The sequence below is a fragment of the Chrysochloris asiatica genome, unplaced genomic scaffold (assembly GCF_000296735.1).
Source record: "Chrysochloris asiatica unplaced genomic scaffold, ChrAsi1.0 scaffold00013, whole genome shotgun sequence".
In the NCBI taxonomy this organism is placed as follows: domain Eukaryota; kingdom Metazoa; phylum Chordata; class Mammalia; order Afrosoricida; family Chrysochloridae; genus Chrysochloris; species Chrysochloris asiatica.
In genome coordinates this window covers 24,846,336-24,866,469 of record NW_006408531.1, presented here as the reverse complement: position 1 = coordinate 24,866,469, position 20,134 = coordinate 24,846,336, and the positions used below count along the sequence as shown (strand labels likewise).

Genomic DNA, 20,134 nt, shown 5'->3' with positions numbered 1-20,134 from the left:
ACAGTGACTCTGTGTATTCCTTCCATCTTCTTTTGATGCTTCCTGCATCATTCAATAATTTTCCCAAAGAATCCAATATTAGCTATATACACACTTCAATCTTAACTATATACACATTAAATTGATTTTTTTTGTGTGAAATGGCATTTTCAGTGTAGATTAGAGGTGAATCTGTATTAGGATACTTATGGTATGGGTGTGGAGATGTGTCTAGGCTCTATTTTGTTGACAATGATGTGTGGATCTGTGATTAATTGCCTTCTTTCTGGTAGTGTCATAGGGGAAAAGTTGGCATTTATTCTCTCTTAATGTTTTACTGGCATCTTTAAAGTGTTATAAAACAAGCATTTACTACTTAGTAGCTAAGCATTTCCCCATTTTTGTTTCTTTAATTAACGTATTGATCGAAAGCAAATCTATAGGCTGAAGCTTATTGAGACAGACTGCCTGTGCTTTCCTCCAGAGATCATTGCTGAACTCCACACTTCTTCAGTAAATAAAATAAGAGCAAAACTACAACATGTGGAGACTAAAGAATCCATTAAAGACTTTTGGCAAGAGTATCTTAAAGATATTTCAAAAATAATTGTTTTTATCGTTTCTTCTGTGCCACTGCATATAATGATGGTTTTACAAAGACAAAATACAGTTCTCTGATTTCCATTTAATGGAAAAAGTAATAAAGTTTAATTGTCTACTTGAGTACAGGGTGTCATTTCCAGTACATCTGATCAATAATTCATCGATTGCCTTTGGCTCAAAGTAATATTTGAAAGAAAATGTAGCCTGGGGAGCTGATATAGCTGTGGCTTCATCATCCCGATTCATTATGCTTTTTCTGAATTTGGAACATTAGGCTACCAAAGTGACAGCAGATGGCGAGCAAACTGAACAGGATGCCGAGAGGACCAACAAGAGAGCAAAGTCTTTAGGAGAATCCATTAAGGAGCTGTTCCAGGATGCAGAAGGTATTGAAAAATTGCAACTTAATAATAATTTTTCCCAACAGAAAAATCACGGAAAAGATTACACAGAACTAGAATTTCTCTCAGGAGAGGTGACATTTCTAGATTCGAGGGCTGGATTTTAGAAAGTAATTTGGCCAAGAATTTCAAAGACATTATCTGCTGAGAATCTACAACCTAAAGTGTTGAGTTACTGATAACAATTAATGAATTAATAATTATGAGCTCCAAATAGTGGAAAATTGAATACATTCTTTTAGGAATTTTCCAATTCTTGAGAAATGGCTGTTAAATGCCTAAGACATAGCTTAAGCTTTGCTATTGTTTATGTTGACAATAATTTTAAAAAGATTTCACTTTTTGTATAAGAGAATTATATCCTTTTGCTTAATACATTAAAGAAGCATTTTAATTTCTCATAATGGCTTCACTACTGGTTTTTAATGAACATCTGTTGCTTGGGATTTGAAATTGCTACCTTTCCAGAAGCTGTACTGCATTTAGTCCACAATTCTCTAGGAGTTAATCCTTGGCATCTACCAATCTGACTGGGATCCTGGTAAGTGCTGTAAGATAAGCACTGGACTGCTAACCACAAACATCAACAGTTCAAACCCACTGGCTGCTACTCACAAACCCTCTACAGGGTCACTATGAGTTGGATTTGGCTTGATGGCACTTAACAACAACCAGTCTGATTAAGAATCAAAGTGGAAGCCATTGGGTGAATACCCAAATTAAAAAACTCTTAAGAAAACATATAATACTAAAAGATAATTGTTAAATGTCTATTAATATTAGTAAGGGGAGTGCAGTAGCTCCATAGCATAACCACTGGACTACAAACCACAAAGTCGGTGATTCGAGCCCACCAACTGTTCCGTGGGAGAAAGATGAGGCTTTCTGCTCCGGCAAAGATTAATAAAAGTCTCAGAAACCCTATTCAGCAGTGGTGGAGAAGCACAACTGTATCTAGTAGAGGACGAGCTCAACAAGTTAACTGAGATTAAGTGGCCTATGGGCCACTTGTTGTTGTTAAGTGCTGTTGAGTTGGTTCCGACCCATAGCGACTTTTATAGGGTTTCCAAGGAGCAGCTGGGAATCCCTGGCCAAGAAGAGATAGAAGTTCCCAAAGAATCACCACTGCAAAAAACAACAAATTCTTATCTGAGGCATAGCCTAAGGCAGGACCTCTCCGGATCAGAAACAGAAGCTGGCCCTTCAGAAAAATCTCAGTTCACTTGTAGCTTATCCTCTACTAGATACAGTTGTGCTTTCCCTGATTTTATGATTGATTAATGGCACATAACATCATAAAATTCATGATTTTATGATTGATTACTAGGATAAGCACTGGGCTGTGAACCACAAGGATGGCAGTTCAAACCCACCAACTGCTCTTTAGAATGGACCCTGTACTGAGTCACTATGAGTTGGAATAGGAATCGATTCAACAGCACTTAACAACAACAATGACTAGCCAGTGCCAACAACAAAACACAAATTTTCATTGCAGCAAGAGCAGTTTAACTCTCCCTGGAGGCATTCGCCAATACTTTAGTAACTTTTTTCTTCCTTCCACATCAAATCTCAAACACTGAATACTCAGCAACCTATCCAGGAAACTTAACTTTTAAATTGTTGCAAACAAATATTGGTGTATGTGTGGCACTGTGGGTTAATGCGCCAAACTGCAAAGCCATTAGAACTGCTAGGTCGGAGGTTCAAGATCATCAGCCACTCCTCGGAAACCCTATACAGGGTCACTGTGGGTTGGAACCGACTCCATGGCACTTAACAACAACAAGTAATAACACAGCTTACATTCTTCCCTACATTGAACTCTCCACCTCACATCACAAACCCATATTCGTGACCTTTGTTTTGGTCTTTGTGTCTTTTCACCATGTCAATAAGATTTTCTTTCTGGGTAGGTCATACAGTTTGTGTACCAAACAAAGGCACTGTTGGAGGAGAATGCATGGAGATGATAATTAACCTAGCCTTTGTTTACCAACCATAGTTTCTGACCTTTCCACTAGGAGTACCTAGCTAGCATCAAGGGTGACACCCATTTCCTAATTGTGTATCACCCAGGCAATTGATTGTATCTGCCCTGATGGAGTACCCTTCTCCAATTCACACAGTGCCATGTGGGATTCTTATGATCCTATGCTGTTCCTTGTTGTTGCTAAGTACCATCGAGTCAGGATCCAACTCATAGCGACCCTGTACAGGGTTTCCAAAGAGCAGCTGGTGAGTTGGAACTGCCGGCCTTAATGGCCTAAACCGACGTTGCAGTTTGCCCCATTAACTGGCAACACCACACCAGAAGTCCTATGATCCTATATCTGAGGAAAATTAATAGACTATTCACTTCTATCATCAAATACTAACATAAATGATGAAAAATACGATAACTATGGCCCATAATAAAAGAAACAGATTTAATCCAATGGTTAAAATCCAATGAAAATTCAAGTTTGAACATGCCAGAACTAAACTAAATTACATGAGATGTGTATACATGTACTATAAGTCATAGTGCTTTAAAACACAAAGACAGGAAGAAAGAGAGAGCCCTCACCAAAGACAGTAAGTAGGTTATGCAACATAGGCACACTTTTTTTCTTCCTTTTGAAACTACAATAATGGAGATAATCATCAGTACTTTTAGGTGTTATTAGTGGTAAAAAAATTACTGTGGAAAAAGGTAAATACTTCAGCCTAGCATTTGTCTATTTCAATTTTATTTATAGTAGATGGATTATTTTAGTAAGTTTATCTTGCGTTATAAGTCATGGCCTCTTTATAGATAATCAATAGCAATTAATTTAAGATGTTCTTAGCTCACTATAATTTTATAAGTATTCTGGTAGCATAGTGGCTACAAGTTGGGCTGCTAACCTCAAGGTCAGCAGTTTGAAACTACCAGTCATTCATTCCATGGGAGAAAGATGAAGCTTTCTTTTCCCATAAAGACTTACAGCCACAAAAACACTATATAGGGTCTCTGAGTTGGAACCGACTCCATGTCACACACACACAAACATTCATAGTCCTGGTGTACCACTGTCAGATAAGCATTAGACAGCTAACCACAAGGTAGACAATTTTATACAAAAAGCCTATACAAGGTTGATATGGGTCAGAATTCGCTTAATGGCACTTAGCAATAACAAAATTTTATGTGATTCATAATTTGATTATGAGTAAACCAGTTTTAAAGTTATACATTATTACAATTAGTGAGTGTGTTCATTTGTTGTTGTTGCTTGTAAGTGCCATCAATTCGGTACCAACTCATAGTGACCCTGTATAGAGTTTTCAAGTAGTGACTGGTGAGCTTAAACTGTCAACTTAATGGTTCCAAGGAACTTTGCAGTCCAGCGCATTGACCCAAAGCACCACACCAGGACTCCATGTATTATAGGATTTAATAAATGCTTATTAAACACACATTGTTTTTGAGTTTCATGCCAGAATAGTTATTTACATTTGTTATAAGTTTTTTCATTAGAGAATTTTTTTTCAGGTGCAGTCTGAAAAGCAGTTTGCTTCTTCTAAGGAATTTCATTTCTGTGTTGAAATACAATGCTATCTCTGACAGGATGATATCTATATGTATACATGGGTTTCCAGTTAATACAACTATTATTGAAATGTAACATCAAACATGAAAACCAGTGATGATAAAATTGAAAAATTCTACAACTTCTTCAGTCTGAAATTGATCAAGCATGCAATCAAGATGTATTGATAACTACTGGCAATTGGAATGTGAAAGTTGAAAACAAAGAGGAAGGATCAGTATGGTTTAAATAGAAATTATGCTGTAAATCGCATGATAGAATTTTGCAAAACCAATGATTTATTCACTGCAAATATCATTTTTAAGCTGCATAAACAGTGATTATACACATGGACCTTGAAAGATAGAATGCATAGGAATCAAATTGACTACATCTGTGGAGCTAGAACTCGGAGAACATCAATATCATCATCCAAAGCAAGGGCATCAGCAAACTGCAACAGATCATCAACTGCTCACATGCAAGTCCAGGCTGAAGCTGAAGAAAATAAAAATAAGTCCATGCTAGCCAAAATATAACCTTGTGTACATCCCATCTGAATGTAAAGATCATCTCATTAGACACTAATGACCAAGATCAGAGAAGTTATAGAATGATATCAAGAACATCATGCATGAAGAAAACAAAAGAGACAGAAAATACAGAAAACACCAACATAGATTTCAGAAAAGATCCTGAAACTTGCTCTTGTATGTTGGTGTTGTTATTAAGTGCTGTCAAGTCAGTTCTGACTCATAGTAACCTTATATAAGGTTTCCAAAGAGTAGCTGGTGGGCTTTAACTACCAACCTTGTGTTTTGCAGTCCAGCGCTGATCCTACAGTGCTACAACCAGGATTTAGAGAACCTAAACTAACTGAAAGAAATGATGGAGTGAAAAAGCTAAACAGAGAAAGTCAAAGGACTTCTCGAGAAGACAAAGTAAAGCATAACAGTAAAATGTGCAAAGACCTGGAGTTATAAAACCAAAAGGGAAAAACACATTCAGCATATGTCTATCTGAAAGAACTGACTTGCAATATTGAATGCATCTATGGGCAAATGTATTGGATGATGAAGGAAGCATCATACAAAGATGGAAGGAATACACAGTCACCATACTAAAAATAATTACTTGAAGTTCAACCTTTTCAAAAGGTACCATATGATCAAGAACCAATTATATTGAAGGAAGAAGTCCAAGCTGCATTTAAGGCATTGGCAAAACAAAAGGCTCTAGGGAATGATGAATTTTGAATACAGATAGAAATGTTTCAACACACTGATGCAGCTCTGCTAGTGATTGATTGTCTATGACAAGAAATTTGGAAGACAATTACCTGGTTAACCAATTGGAAGAGATCCATATATGTGCCAACTCCAAAGAGAGGTAACTGAAACAGAATGTGAGTGAAAACCATCAAACAATATCACTGATATCATATGCAAGTAAAATTTTTCAGAAGATAATTTTTAAATGGTTGTAATGGTACCTTAAGGAGCTCTGGTAGCATAGTGGTTATGAGTCAGGCTGCCAACCTCAAGGTCAGCAGTTCGAAACTACCAGCAGTTCTGCAGGAGAAAGATGAGGTGTTCTGCTCCTGTAAAGATTTACAGCCTTGGAAACCCTGTGCAGGGTCACTATGAGTCAGAACCGACTCCACGGTACTTAACAAAAACAACAATGGTACATTGACAAAGAGCTGCCAGACATTAAAACTGGAATCAAAGAGAACATGGAGTGAGGTATATCATTACTGATGTCAGGTGGAAATTGGCTGAAAGAGAATACAAGAAAGATGTTTGCTTGGTCTTTATTGACTATGCAATGACATTCAACTGTGTGGATCATAACAAACTATGGATACCATTGTGAAGAATGGGAATTCCATAACACTTCATCATGCTCATGAGGAATCTGTACAGAGGAATCCAAGAGGCAGTGCTTTCAACATAAAAAGGGGATACTGAATGGTCTAAAATCAAGAAGGTGTGTGCCAGGTTTCACCATATCTACTCAATCAGCATGCTGAGCAAATAATCCAACAGACTAGATTATATGAAGAAGAATGTGGCATCAGGCTTGGAGAAAGACTCATTAACAACTGGTGAACTGTGGATGAAAGTACTTTGTTTGGTGCTTGGGGAAAGCGAAGAGGACTTGAAGTACTTACTGATGAAGATCAAAGACTACACACAGCCTTCAGTATGAATTGCACCTCAATGTAAAGAAAACAAAAATCTTCACAACTGGGCCAATAAATAACATCATGAGATACAGAGAAAAGAGTGAAGCCAAAGACTTGCATATGATATCATTTTACTGAGATCCTCAAACAATACTCATAGAAGCAGCAGTCAAGAAATCAAATGATGTACTGCAGAAATTAGACAACATATTGCATTAGGCATATCTGTTGCAAACAACCTCTTTAAAGTGTTAAAGAGAAAAGATGTCACTTTGAGGACTAAGGTATGCTTGACCCAAGTTATGGTATTTTCAATTGCCTCATATACATGCAAAACCTGGAAAGTAAATAAGGAAGAATTATGATGTTGGCAAAAAAATACTGAATATACTGAACAGCCAGAAGAATAAATAGGGCATCTTGCTCCTTGGAAGTGATGATGGCAAGACTATGTCTTCCATACATTGGACTTGTTGTCTGGAGAGACCAGTCCCTGGAGAAGGACGTCATGCTTGGTCACTGAAAAGGTGGATAGTCAGTGAAAAAAAAAAGAAGATCCTCAACAGGATTGATTGATATTGATACAGTAGCAATTGCTATTGGCTGAAACACAGCGATTGTAAGATGATGCAGAATCAGTGTTTCATTCTGTTATATGTAGTGTCACTGTTAGTTGGAACCAACTTGACAGCTTACAACATCAGATACAAATCAATGGTAGAACCTGAGAGCTTGCCTGGTAATCAAGTTCTTAGTTGATGCTGGTACTAGTGGTTTGGAGACCACATTTGAGAACCACTGTAGTAACTTGCCACTTCACATCATTCTAGATACTGTCCTTTCCCTAATTATACCATTCTTCACAATGGTATCCATAGTTTTAGGCACTCTGCCCTTAAAAACCCTGAACCTTGGAACAACTCTGATCAGTCCATATCAGAATTGCTTCTCCAAGAACAGAAATTAATTTTCAGAATTCTTTATATCATACGCATGTTTCAGGACATAATCATGAGTCTCTTGGCCAAATGAAACCCCTCATTCAAAGAATTTTCATAAGTAGTCTGATTGATATGGAGTCCTGGACTTTGTAAATTGTTACCATGCTTTACTGCTTAACAAAAAATTGGGGATTACAAGAACAAACAAGTTGCTTGCCCAGGAAACATCAAGGCAAGTGGTTGGGTTCCCTCAGTGCAAACCCCCTTCCAAGAATAAGACTCAATGGGAATACACGCTCTGATTGGTGACCATGCTCATCACCAATAAGGGGAAGTGAGGGAAAAACAGCAGTGAAGCAGCGAGCTAAGCCCTACAGTGTGGAGACTGAAGCATCCAGCTGATAAAAAGAGAGGGCATATGCACAAGAACACCCACACTTGCAGATAATACCCACTTGACCTGGCTTCAATGACTGGATGATCAGAGCTCAAGCAGAAGAAGAAAGAGGAAAAAAAGAGTAATCTGATACAATTTGATGAACTTGACCTATACCTATGGATGCAGTAGCTCAAAAGAGGGAACAAATCCTTACAGCAAGAATCATTCCCACCCCCTCCACGCTCAGAGTAGACAGGAATGGGCAACTTGGATATTGGCTACCCAAATTGGGGGTACAAAGGGCTACAAAGGCAAGAAGTGACTGGGTTACAAGCTTTCAAGAGGGAACATAGAACCAGGGGGCCTGGAGGAAGGCAGAATCGCCAGTGAGTAGTATCCAATCTGTCTAGGCGGAGCTGATGAAATGAAATGCAGATGGGTCGCTTGTGATACAATAGTGAATAATTGTTATCAGGACTGATTGTGAGGGTTGGAAATGTAAAGGTAGACGTTTTATAGCGAGGAAGGGAGTGATTAACTTTCCAGTCTAGGAGCAGAGGTCCCTAGGACCATCAATGGAGAAGAGCAGAGAGCGGGAACCTACCCAGAGAATCAGTGATGCCTGAGATGGAGGCAGAGACAATGACGTGGAGCGATGGAGCAGCTGGGGACTTTAGATCCAGAGAGGGAGAACGACTGTGTGCTGAAGACTGGGGGGGAGGAGGGGGAAGGGGAGGGGAGTGTAGGGGGTAGGTTTGCAGGGTATACCCTTTGGTTGGTTGATGATGCTTGGAGAGGATTGTAACCATGGCAATGAAACGATATATGATAGAATGAATGTAAAACTAATGTTCTCCCATGTAAACTATCATATAATTCACAATAAAACATTAAAAAAAAATTGGGGGATTCCAGTCTTCCCAGGGGTGTCTAGCAGAAAATCTAGTGCTCTATTTCTGAAAAATAACCATTTAAAATCTATAGTACATCGCTCTAGTCTGACATATTGGGTTAATAAGTGTTCCATAAAACACACTTCAGGAAACTCTAGTATAGTTTAATAAAATTAAATTTAAAAATTCTGTTGTTTTTGTTAGATGCCATCAAGTCAATTACAACTCATAGTGACCCTGTATAGGATTTCCAAGGCTGTAAACATTATGGGGGAGTCCTGGTGTGGCGCTGTGGGTTAATGTGCCAGACTGCAAAGCCGTTTGAACTGCAAAGTCGGTGGTTCAAGCTCACCAGCTGCTCCTCGAAAACCCTACACAGGGTCGCTTTGGGTTGGAACTGACTCAATGGCACTTAACAACAACAGCAACAAATGTTATGGGAGCAGAAAATTATCTCTCTTCCGAGGAACAGCTGATGGATTTGAACTGGTGACCTTGTGGCTCACAGTCTAGTGCTTATCCTACACAGCCACTAGCACTCCTAAAACTAATAGTTGTTGTTGTTATGTGCCGTGGGTTGGTTCTGACTCACAGCAACCCCGTACAAGGTTTCCAAGGCTGTAAATCTTTACGGGAGGAGAAAGCCTCATCTTTCTCCTGTGGAACAGCCGGTAGTTTCAAACTGCTGACCCTGAGGATAGCAGCCCAGTTTATAACTACTACGCTACACTAGGTAAATGTTTCAATTCACAAGTTTTTCAAACTTTTATTTGACACAACATTCTTTTTTTCAAGTGAAATTGTGCCCAGAATAACAGCCTATAAAATAGATTCTTGGCACAATAGACATCATTTGTAGAATTCCTGAAACACCTGGAGAATCCTAAGATTACAAAAAACACAGTTTGAAACCCCATTTAATGCATAATAAACATGAACTCTTATGATGGATGTTATTGCTAGAAGGATTTTAAGACCAAATCTATAACCCCTTTACCTAGTCCAATGCTCCTTTTAAAATATACATAGTCTACGAAAACTCTGGTTAAATGTAAGGGCCATTTCATTTTCTGAGATCTCACTGTTAATAGTATTTCTGTACTCAATATTTTTAAATGATGGACTACAACTGTCTTATTAGTGATGCAGATTTTGTTTTCAGCTTCCGAATGCTATGCTACATGGCTCTCTCTTTTATTTATTTATTTGTTTGTTTATTTATTTATTTATTTTACTTCTTACCTGAAGACGTTTTGACCCACTTCTTTATGTGTATTTCTTCCTTTTGAGATAGGAACACCAAGTATTTATTAATGTGCCCCTAAAAAAAATACAATAAAACTCTGAAGAAATGTATCATGTTTTCTTATTTGTTATTATTCATGGTAGTTGAATAGTCGCCTCTCTGTTTCCTAGCAGGAACACTCTGAGCAAATTACATTTCATTTGGAGATAGTAGTGAAGATCAGATGCTAAATGCCAGCTTTGTATGGGGCAATTTTATGTAGTAATTTGTGAAATTTGTTTTACCGATGCAGCTGTAAATGAAAAAGCTATACAACTAAATGAAACCCTAGGAGCTCAAGACAAGGCCCTTGAGAGAAATTTACAAGCACTTCAGAAAGAGATTGATCAGATGATGGCAGAATTGAGGAGGAAAAATCTAGATACACAGAAGGAACTTACTGAAGATGAGTTGGTGTGAGTAGACAATCCATTAGTTTTCCTCTCTTGATGAAGTCTGTGCTTTCTAAATTCTTATTTACAGTTTTTTAAAGTTTTCGTTATACATATGAGCAGAAGATATTTTATGTTTCTCACCTAGGGATGTTTATTATTTATTTACTTATTTAGTTATGCTTTATCTTACTTTGCAATGGACCGATATCATGTTTGTGCCTATGTACAGTTCGGCAAATTGTTTATTTATCTTGTTGTCCCTTTATAATTAGGTTAATGGACTTGCTTTTTTAATCACCTGCATTAGGGGCTTCTAGTCTAGCAGTAATTTTTTTGTTTTAATAAAAAAAATCTTTGGATAAGTATAATTATTAATTTTATAGGCCATCTTATGCAGTTTATAGTAACTTAAAATGCTAAAGAATTTTCAAATAATTAAAGCCCCTAATACTTAGAATTGAAAATATTGATAGGGGTTTTACTAACAGTAATAAACTCATTGATCATATACTCAATAAATTATCTTTTTATATATTCACAATTAATGTCAAAGTGATCCTGTTATTGATATTCAAATAATATATACTGCCAACATTCTCAGCAATACCTGAGAACGTATTAAGAATGCAAATTACAAACCTTACCACAACTTAACTGTATCAGAAACTTTGGGGTTTTTATCTGAACTCTTCAGTAATTATGATGCATTTTAGTTTGAAAATGACTGCTTTTCAAGTATTTAGTCTTTCTAAAGGTCTCAGGTATTACTGCTTTATGAACACCATTCATTTAAACTACAATAATTTCCAGATCATTCAAATGAAATAAAAAGAAAGGCAGACTAAAATAATATTATGCTGTCATGGAAATAGCCTAGGTTTTTGTTCAGTTTCTAATCAGATAGATCAACAGCCAGTCCTACTTTCAAAGCCATAGAGAGAATGTCTCATTATGGCTAGTGAGGCAGCTTTATTTTTTAGTATGTGAACTAAGTCTTAAAATGAATTTCATCAGTCAGAGTATGAGAATGATTGGAGAACTTTTTCAATTGAAAATGTTATGCCACTAATGAATAGAAAAGAGGTTTGTTTTTGCATGAATTTTAATTATAAATGGTCTTAACCAATTTTCAAGCAACGTTGTTCAATTTTAGTGTATAGTGAATCTGCTTTAAGTGTTTTCTTATTTTTTTCATTCTTTTAATGTTAGCATCAATTTATAACCCAGTTTAGTACCAATGTTCCCTAAAGCTCAGACATGAACTTATTATCTGTTATTGGGCTTGGTGGTTGCAGAGCTGCAGAAGCCCTTCTGAAGAAAGTTAAGAAGCTGTTCGGAGAGTCTCGGAACAAAAATGAAGAAATGGAGAAGAAACTCCGAGAGAAACTAGCTGACTACAACAACAAAGTTGATGATGCTTGGGACCTGTTGCGAGAAGCCACCGATAAAATCAGAGAAGCTGATCGCTTGTCTACAGTAAATCAGAAAAACATGACAGCTCTGGAAGTAAGTCAAGGGATATTTTCTTTAGACCATGGGAGGAGAGAAAGAGAAAGAGGGGTGCCAAACATGGCTGGAACCAGTCAAGTTGAGGTACATTGAATGAAATCTAAAAAGAGACCTTGAAGAAGTGAACAGGAAGTGATCCTTTAGTTTGTTTGATTTTTCTGTACATTGCCCATTGAATCTTATAAAACTTTTATAAACTGATGAAAACTTCTAAAAACAATGGAATCAGCTCTTTACTGGGAGTCAAGGGATCTTAATCTTAATAAAAACTGTGCTAGCAGTTCAAATCCACTAGCTGCTTCTTTGGAGAAAGATGAGGCTTTCTGCTCCCATGAAGATTTACAACCTCTGAAACAGCATTACTGTGAGTCGGAACCGACTTGACTGCACAGCACCACCACTGTATCTAGCATATCTTCAAACACTAATATGATATGATTTTACAGTTCAACCAGCCTAATTCACACTCCATGGACCAGGGATGTCTAGGAATCTATGCACATGAGAACCTTCTGGACAGATCATATCTTGGTGAAACTTTGGTTCCCTTTTTCCTTTACAATATGTTCTCTAGAAATAACATTTTAAAGGAGACTAACATGATGAGATCAAGCCTGAGTTCTTTTATTTTTCTTTTCTTCACAGACAAGAACTTCTCTCTTTTAGAAATATTGGGCAGCCTCTTCCTTTTCCCCAGTGCTAATCCTGCTAAAACTAAAGCTGATTTTTTCCAGTGCTTTTCTTTTGATTTTTTTCCCCATAATATGTAACATGGCAAATTATGACTCTTCCCAAGATGAAGCTTCTCACATTTGAGAGCACAAACTTGTAATGATGTTTGAAAAATAGTAACAACAACTTTCTCTCCAGAGACAGATACCTTGACTGTTTTCAAAGCATCTGACCCCAGCAGTTCTGAAAGCAGCAGTGGCCTCACAGCTTTTCTAACATTAAATTTTACCTCAACTGGAACTGACCTCTTACTGGCATGTAGTATGCTCTTGGAAAATGTTCGTGGAATGACAGTTAATTTTTAAAAACATACAGATTTTTTTTAAAGTCTCTTATTTATTTCTGTTTCACTTTGGATTAAGAGGTTAGAAGATTAATTAGTTTTTTCTAATTGTGTGTTTGTGTGTGCTTCCCTCCTCTGTCCCTCTCCTGGGACTTAGCCCTGTTGTTTCAGTGGAAGATTGAAGAGGCTCAATTTTATAAAGAATGGTGTATCTAATCTTAACCAATTTATAGTCTACTGACATGCTAGCCGTATTAAAGAAAAAGAAGTGTCATGTGAGGCAGGATATTGGGCCACCTTTATGTCATACAGGCTCCAGCATGATTCATCCAGCTTGGTGACACACCAGTAGTGTCACTTACCTTGAGGTACATCTTATTTTATGGCAATAGGTTAAGGAATTAAAACTACCTTGTGTGGAAGGCATAACACACATTTGAGAAGTATTTCAAAAAGAGTTATAGTAGCACAGTAAATGGTACTTTCAACTATTTCTTCCTTTTAGTGATGCTTAAAAGCAGGGGGCAGCACTCCTGGACACCGCTACAGATGTCTGGAACTTTTTTGGTCAGCACTAAAGACCTAAGTGGTACTGAAGACCCAAACCAGGCTTCACTATAGGTTTGCTAAAACCTTAATGAAGAAAATGGATAAAATGACCAAGTGCACATGATTAAGACAGAGCTTATATAAAGTTGCTTAAGTCTTATTGTTGACAAATTGTTGAACAACAAATGAAACATTAGAAAAAAAGATGGGAGGAAGATATAGAGTTACTGTACAAAAAGAGTTGATCGATGTTGAGCCATTTCAGGAAGTAGCATATAATTAAGACCCTCTGGTACTGAAGGATGAAGTACAAACTGCATTGAAGATATTAGCAAAACACATTATCCAGGAATGGGTGAAATACTTATTGAAATGTTTCAACCAACAGATGCAAGGCTGGGAGCGCTCACTCATCCATTTAGATTTAGAAGACAGCTATCAAGCTTATGGACTAGACAAGATCCTTATTTATGCTTATTCCAGAGGAAGGTGTTCCAACAGAATGTGGAAATTATTGAACAATATCGTTAATATCGCACACAAGTAAAGTTTTTCTGAAGTTAATTCAAGAGCAGTTGTGGTAGTACATTGACAAAATCTTCCAGAATCCAAGTCAGACTCAGAAAAGGACATGGAACCAAAGATGTCATTGCTGATGTCAGATGAATCTGGCTGAAAGCAGAGAATACCAAAAAGGTGTTATACTGACTATGTAAAGATGAAAATAAGACTGTGTGGATCACAGAAAATTCTGGATAACATTATGAAAATTCCAGAATTGTGTTCATGAGGAACCTGTACATAAACCAAGAGGAAGTTGTTTGAACAGAACAAGGAGATACTGAATGTTTCAAAATCAGGAAAGGTATGCATCAGGGTTGTATCCTTTCACCATACTTATTCAATCTGTATGCTGAACAAGTAATCTAAGAAAGTGGATTATATGAAGAAGAACATGACATCAGACTTGGAGGATGACTCTTTAAGAACCTCTAGTATGTAGATGATACAACCTTGCTTGGGGGATGTGAAAAGTCTTGAAGCACTTACTGATCAAAGAGTACAACTTTCAGTATAAATCGAGCCTCAATGTAAAGAAAATAAAAATCCTTACAGGTGGACCAATAAATAACATCGTGATACTCAGAGAACAGTTGTCAAAGAATTCTTTTCACTTGGATCCACAATCAACAATGGAAGAAGCTGTCAAGAAACCAAAGGTGTTAGGCAAATATTCTGCAAAATACCTCTTTAAAGTATAAAAGAGCAAAGATGTCACTTTGAGGACGAAGGTGCGCCTGATCCAAGCCATGGTATTTTCAACCACTTCATATGTGTGCAAAAGCTTAATTATGAATAAAGAAGACTGGAGAAAAATTGATGTATTTGAATTATGGTGTTGTCAAAGAATGTTGAATATACCAGAAGAACAAACAAATCTCTCTTGGAAGAAGTACAGCTATAAAGATCTTTCAAGACAAAGATAATGAGACTTTATTTTACAAACTTTTGAACATTTTATCAGGATGGACCAGTCCCTAAGGAAGGAATCATGTTTAGTAGAGCAGAGGGTCAGCCAAAAAAGAAGTCTCTCAACAATATATATTGGCACAGTGGCTGCAACAATGGGCTCTAGCGTAGTAATAATTGTAAGGAAGCACAGATTCAGGCAGTGTTTTATTTTGCTGCAGTTAGGAAATTAGAACCAACGCCACTCCACAGAATCTAACAATGGTAACCAATCTAATTATAACAGTGCCACAAAAAGAAAAAGAAAAAACAAAAACGAAACCTGATGTTGTTGAATCAGTTCCTAAAGGACAGATTAGAGTTGACCTATAGGATGCGGTGCTGTTGGTTAATGCAAAGCCATTTGAACTGCCAGACTGCAAAGCCATTTGAACTGCAAGGTCAGTGGCTCAAGCTCACCAGTCCCTTCTAGGAAACCCTGTACAGAGTCGCTATGGGTTGAAACCAACTCGACGGCACTCAACAACAACATAGGATTTCACAGGTTGTAATCTTTAAGTCTACCTCTCGTCTGTCAGTTTGTCATATTGTGGTGGCTTTCATGTTGCTGTGATTCTGGAAGCCATGCCACAAGTATTTTTAATACCAGCAGACTCACCCATGGTGGATAGGTTTCAGCTGAACTTCAAGACAAAGACAGACTACAAGGAAGGAGAGACGAACTATTTCCTAATACCTAATAGTTAGTTATCTTATGAATAGTACCTTATGAACACTTAGTCACCTTATGAACACTGTCAGAATATTGAATATTGAGACAGGATGAAGAGCACCAGAATATTGTCAGATGCAGTGTCAGAAGATGAGTCCCTCAGGTTGGAAGGCACTCAAAATACTACTGGGAAAAAGCTACTTCCTCAATGTAATGTTGACCGTGATGATGTGTATAGAATAAAGTCTTCAGACCTTCACTTATTGATGAGGCACAACTCAAAACAAAGAGAAACAGCTGTAAACATCATTAATAATCAGAGCATGGAATGTACATAAATGAATCTAGGAAAATTAGAAATTGTTTAAAGTGAAATGGAATGCATACACATCAATATCCTAGTCATCTGTGAGCTGAAATGGATTGGTATTGGCCATTTTGAAACTTATAATCACATGGCTTACTATGCTGGGTATAACAAATTGAAGAGGAATGGCGTCATATTCATCATAAAAAGAACATATCAAGATCTGTCTTGAAGTACAACACTGTCTGTGATAGTATAGAATCCATACTCCTGTAACATCCATATCATGTAGAAAAGGCTGAAATTGTCAAAGACTTCATTTTGCTCAGATCAGCCATCAACACTTATGGAAGCAGCAAATAAGAAATCAAAGAATGTGTTGCATTAAGCAAATCTGCTGCACAAGACCTCTTTAAAGTATTGAAGAGCAAAGATGTCAGTTTGAGGACTAAGGTGTGCCTGACCCAAGCCATGGTATTTCTGATAACCTCACATGCATGTGAAAGCTGGACAGTGAATAAGAAAGACCGTAGAAGAATTAGGGCATTTGTGTTAAGATGTTGGAGGAGACTATGGACTACCAAAAGAACAAACCAATCTGTGTTGGAAGAAGTACAGCCAGAATGCTCCTTAGAAGCCTGGATGACCAGACTTCATCTCTCATATTTCAGATGTATTATCAGGAGGAACCAGTCCCTGGAGAAGGATATCATGCTTGGTAAAGTGGATGGTGAGAGGAAAGAAAGACACCCCCAACAAGATGAATTGGCAGCAGCAGTAATGAGCTCAAACATAGTAACAATTGTGAGGTTGGCGCAGGTCTGAGCAGTGTTTCATTCTGTTGTGCATAGATAGCATCGCTATGAGTCAGCACTGACTTGACGGCACCAAACAACAACTTCAGATCTTTCAGTCCTGGTGTGGTACTGTAGAATAAGCTCTGGACTGTTAACCACAGGTTTTCAGTTCAAATCCCCATCCACATGCACACCCTATACAGACACTGACTTGATGGCACTTAATAATAACAACAATCCTTACAGTCTCATACTGCCACATCTTTTTCCCACTGAATGCTCTGTGGGTTTGAACAATTAGTTGAGAGCTTAACCATTGTTCCACCAGAGCTTCTTGATGGTCCCATTGTGTTGTTAAGTGCTGTCAAGTCAGTTCCAACCCATAGAAACCTCTATTGGGTTTCTGGAGTGTGGTTGGTGACTTTGAACTCCTGACTTTGCAGCTCAAACCAACCTTGTGGTCAAATGCTTATCCTACAGTGCTGTACCAGGTCTTCCGAGACTGCCTGAAAATGATTGATCTGGAGAGCATGTTATCCAAACTCCGTAGCCCTCCACCCAGAGAGTGTGAGTCAGTTAGGTAGTCTGGGGAGCAGTCCAGAGGTCGTAGTCCAAGTGTATATAGATTTGAGAACAACTGATTCATTATGCCCATTTAGTTAAGCAATGTGCTATTTTTAAAATGTGATTGTATTGTGTATGTGCCCACAAAGAAGATGATATAATTGATTCCTACCTCAAATGTTTGTGTTTATCTGAAGGGAGTGAGAAAGTGCATTTTATTATTTAAAAGATTTATTAAATATATAAGCATAGACAGAATGCTAAATTTTATAATTGCGATATCAAATACTGGTCTTCATAGTGTAGTTGTCTTACCAGCAGCTTCTCTGTTACTTAGAAATGTGTTAGAAATGCAAACTCCTAAGTCCCACCACAAATGTATTGACCCAGAAACTATGAGTGGGCCCCAGCAACCCCTATTTAAAAACTCCTCTTGTGGTTCGTATGCAGCCTTAAGTTTGAGAACCAATTGATAGAAAGCATAAACTACAAGTAACTTGTATTTAGTGGAAATGATACACCAGTAAAGCACTCTCTACACTGCAGTAGCTAACGCTGAGCATTCTATTTTTCTTGGATCCACAATCACTACCCATGGAAACAAAACAGCAATCAAGACATCAAATGGCATATCGCATTAGGCAAACCTATGAAGTGTTGAAAATCAAAGACGTGACTTTGAGGACTAAGGTGCACCTGACCCAAGCCTTGGTATTTTCAATGGACTTATATACATGTGGAATCTGGACAATTGATAGGGAATACAGAAGAAGAACTGATATTTTTGAACTATGATTTTAGTGGTGTTGGCAAAGAATATCGACTATACCACGGACTTCCAGAGAGCAAACAATGTATCTTGGTAGAAGTATAACCATATGCTCTAAGTAGTGAGGTTGACAAGACTTAGTCTTACGTATGTTGGACATATAATCAGGAGGGACATCATGCTTGTTTAAAATAGGCATCTCTGGAGAAGGACGTTATGTCTCTGGAGAAGGACATCATGCTTGTTTAAAATAGGCGTCAGCATATAAAAGGAAGACACTCAATGAGATGGATTGACACAATGGCTCAAACATAGCAACAAATGTGAAGAAAGCACCATAGTGGCAGTGTTTTATTCTGTTATACAGAGGGACTCTATGAGTCAGAAATTATCATGATACCAGGTCAGCTACAGAAGACTAGAGTCATGAAATATAGAGTAAAAGAGATTTATTAAACTATGGGAAAAAGAATACCTGGAGGGGAGAGAGGCTGTAGGCAGCAGCATACCACTGTGCTCACAGTCTAAGGTGCATTTACAGCTGGGTAAGCGGAAGGTTGGAGCCCTGGTGTGGCGCTGTGGGATAAGCACTAGACTGCAAAGTCAGTTTGAACCACAAGGTCAGTTGTTCAAACTCACTAGCCACTCCTTGGAAACCTTATACACAGTCACTATGAGTCAGAACCAACTCAACAGGGAGGAGGTTAGCAGGTAACTTATGATTAACTATCCACACTGGGTACCTGAATCGGGAGGAGGGCTCACAAGCCCTGCTGGGTTCTGGATGCACAGAAGATACTTTCCCATCTTGTTTATATCCTGTCCCCACCTGTCCTTTGTATTTGGAGGTTTTTAGGGTTCAACTGATGTTTTCAGAGCAACTGCCGGTAATTTTCAGCAAACAAGGTTGTATAATAACAGTGATAACAACAACGTAGCTGTTGGGACTCCTGCTGCACTGAGGATTGTGAATGAAATATTGAGGTTGGAGTATGAGAGATGGTCACAACCAACTTCCTTTCCACCATTAACGTCCTGGAGTGGGAAGTCTACCTTTATGTAAGCTCCACCAGGCATTTTTCTGGTGCATGGAGCCACAGAATTGAGTTTCCTCATTGAAAACTAGTTATCATATGTGTCTCTAAAGAAAATTTTGGAGTTTGGGTGATGTTGGTTGTGTGCCCCTAATGCGGTTCCAACTCATAGAGAGTGCATAGTGTTTCCAAGGCTGTAAAGCTTTACGGGAGCAGAAAGTCTCTTCTTTCTCCTGAGGAGCAGCTGGTAGATTTAAACGACTGATCTTGCTGCTAGTAGCCCAACTCATAATCCACAACTCTACTAGGCTCCATAAATCTGAAGCAGTTAATCTCAGAGGTAGGACAATTTGAAGACTTTTACGTGGTTTGGGTAAAAAACAAGTTTGAATCGCATCCTAAAATAACTTTTAAAAATACTCTTCCAATTTTGCAGCACTCCTATAAAATAAATCTGCTTATGCTTATACTCACAAACAACTCATGGAATTTAATATGTAGTTTCCATGTAAGCTAGTATGCTACCAGAGATTCAATAGTGCATGTTTAGCACTTACATTTTCATTAAAAATGACGTCTATATTGTTTTAAAAGTAGTTGTAAATCTTCAGTCATTGTCACATGACTTTACTTGGATGACTTTCACAGTGGGAGACATATATAGATAGTGAAAGAACAATTTCTGGAGTACTGCCTGGTAGCTTATATTGTTCTCTTCTAACCACACTGTTAATATAACACAATGTTCATGAAGCTTTTTTCCAGTCATCCTAGAAAAATCAGGATGGGG

General features: G+C 37.8%; 1 protein-coding gene across 1 annotated transcript in view; it reads left to right on the top strand.

Annotated features, from left to right (window-relative positions):
* Positions 1-20,134, top strand: part of LAMA2 (laminin, alpha 2) — a 747,229-nt gene that overhangs the window by 544,032 nt on the left and 183,063 nt on the right. The window contains exons 35-37 of the mRNA XM_006834727.1: positions 857-968; positions 10,477-10,639; positions 11,914-12,124. Coding sequence (XP_006834790.1) covers positions 857-968; positions 10,477-10,639; positions 11,914-12,124 — 486 coding nt within the window. The remainder of the gene's footprint in view (positions 1-856; positions 969-10,476; positions 10,640-11,913; positions 12,125-20,134) is intronic.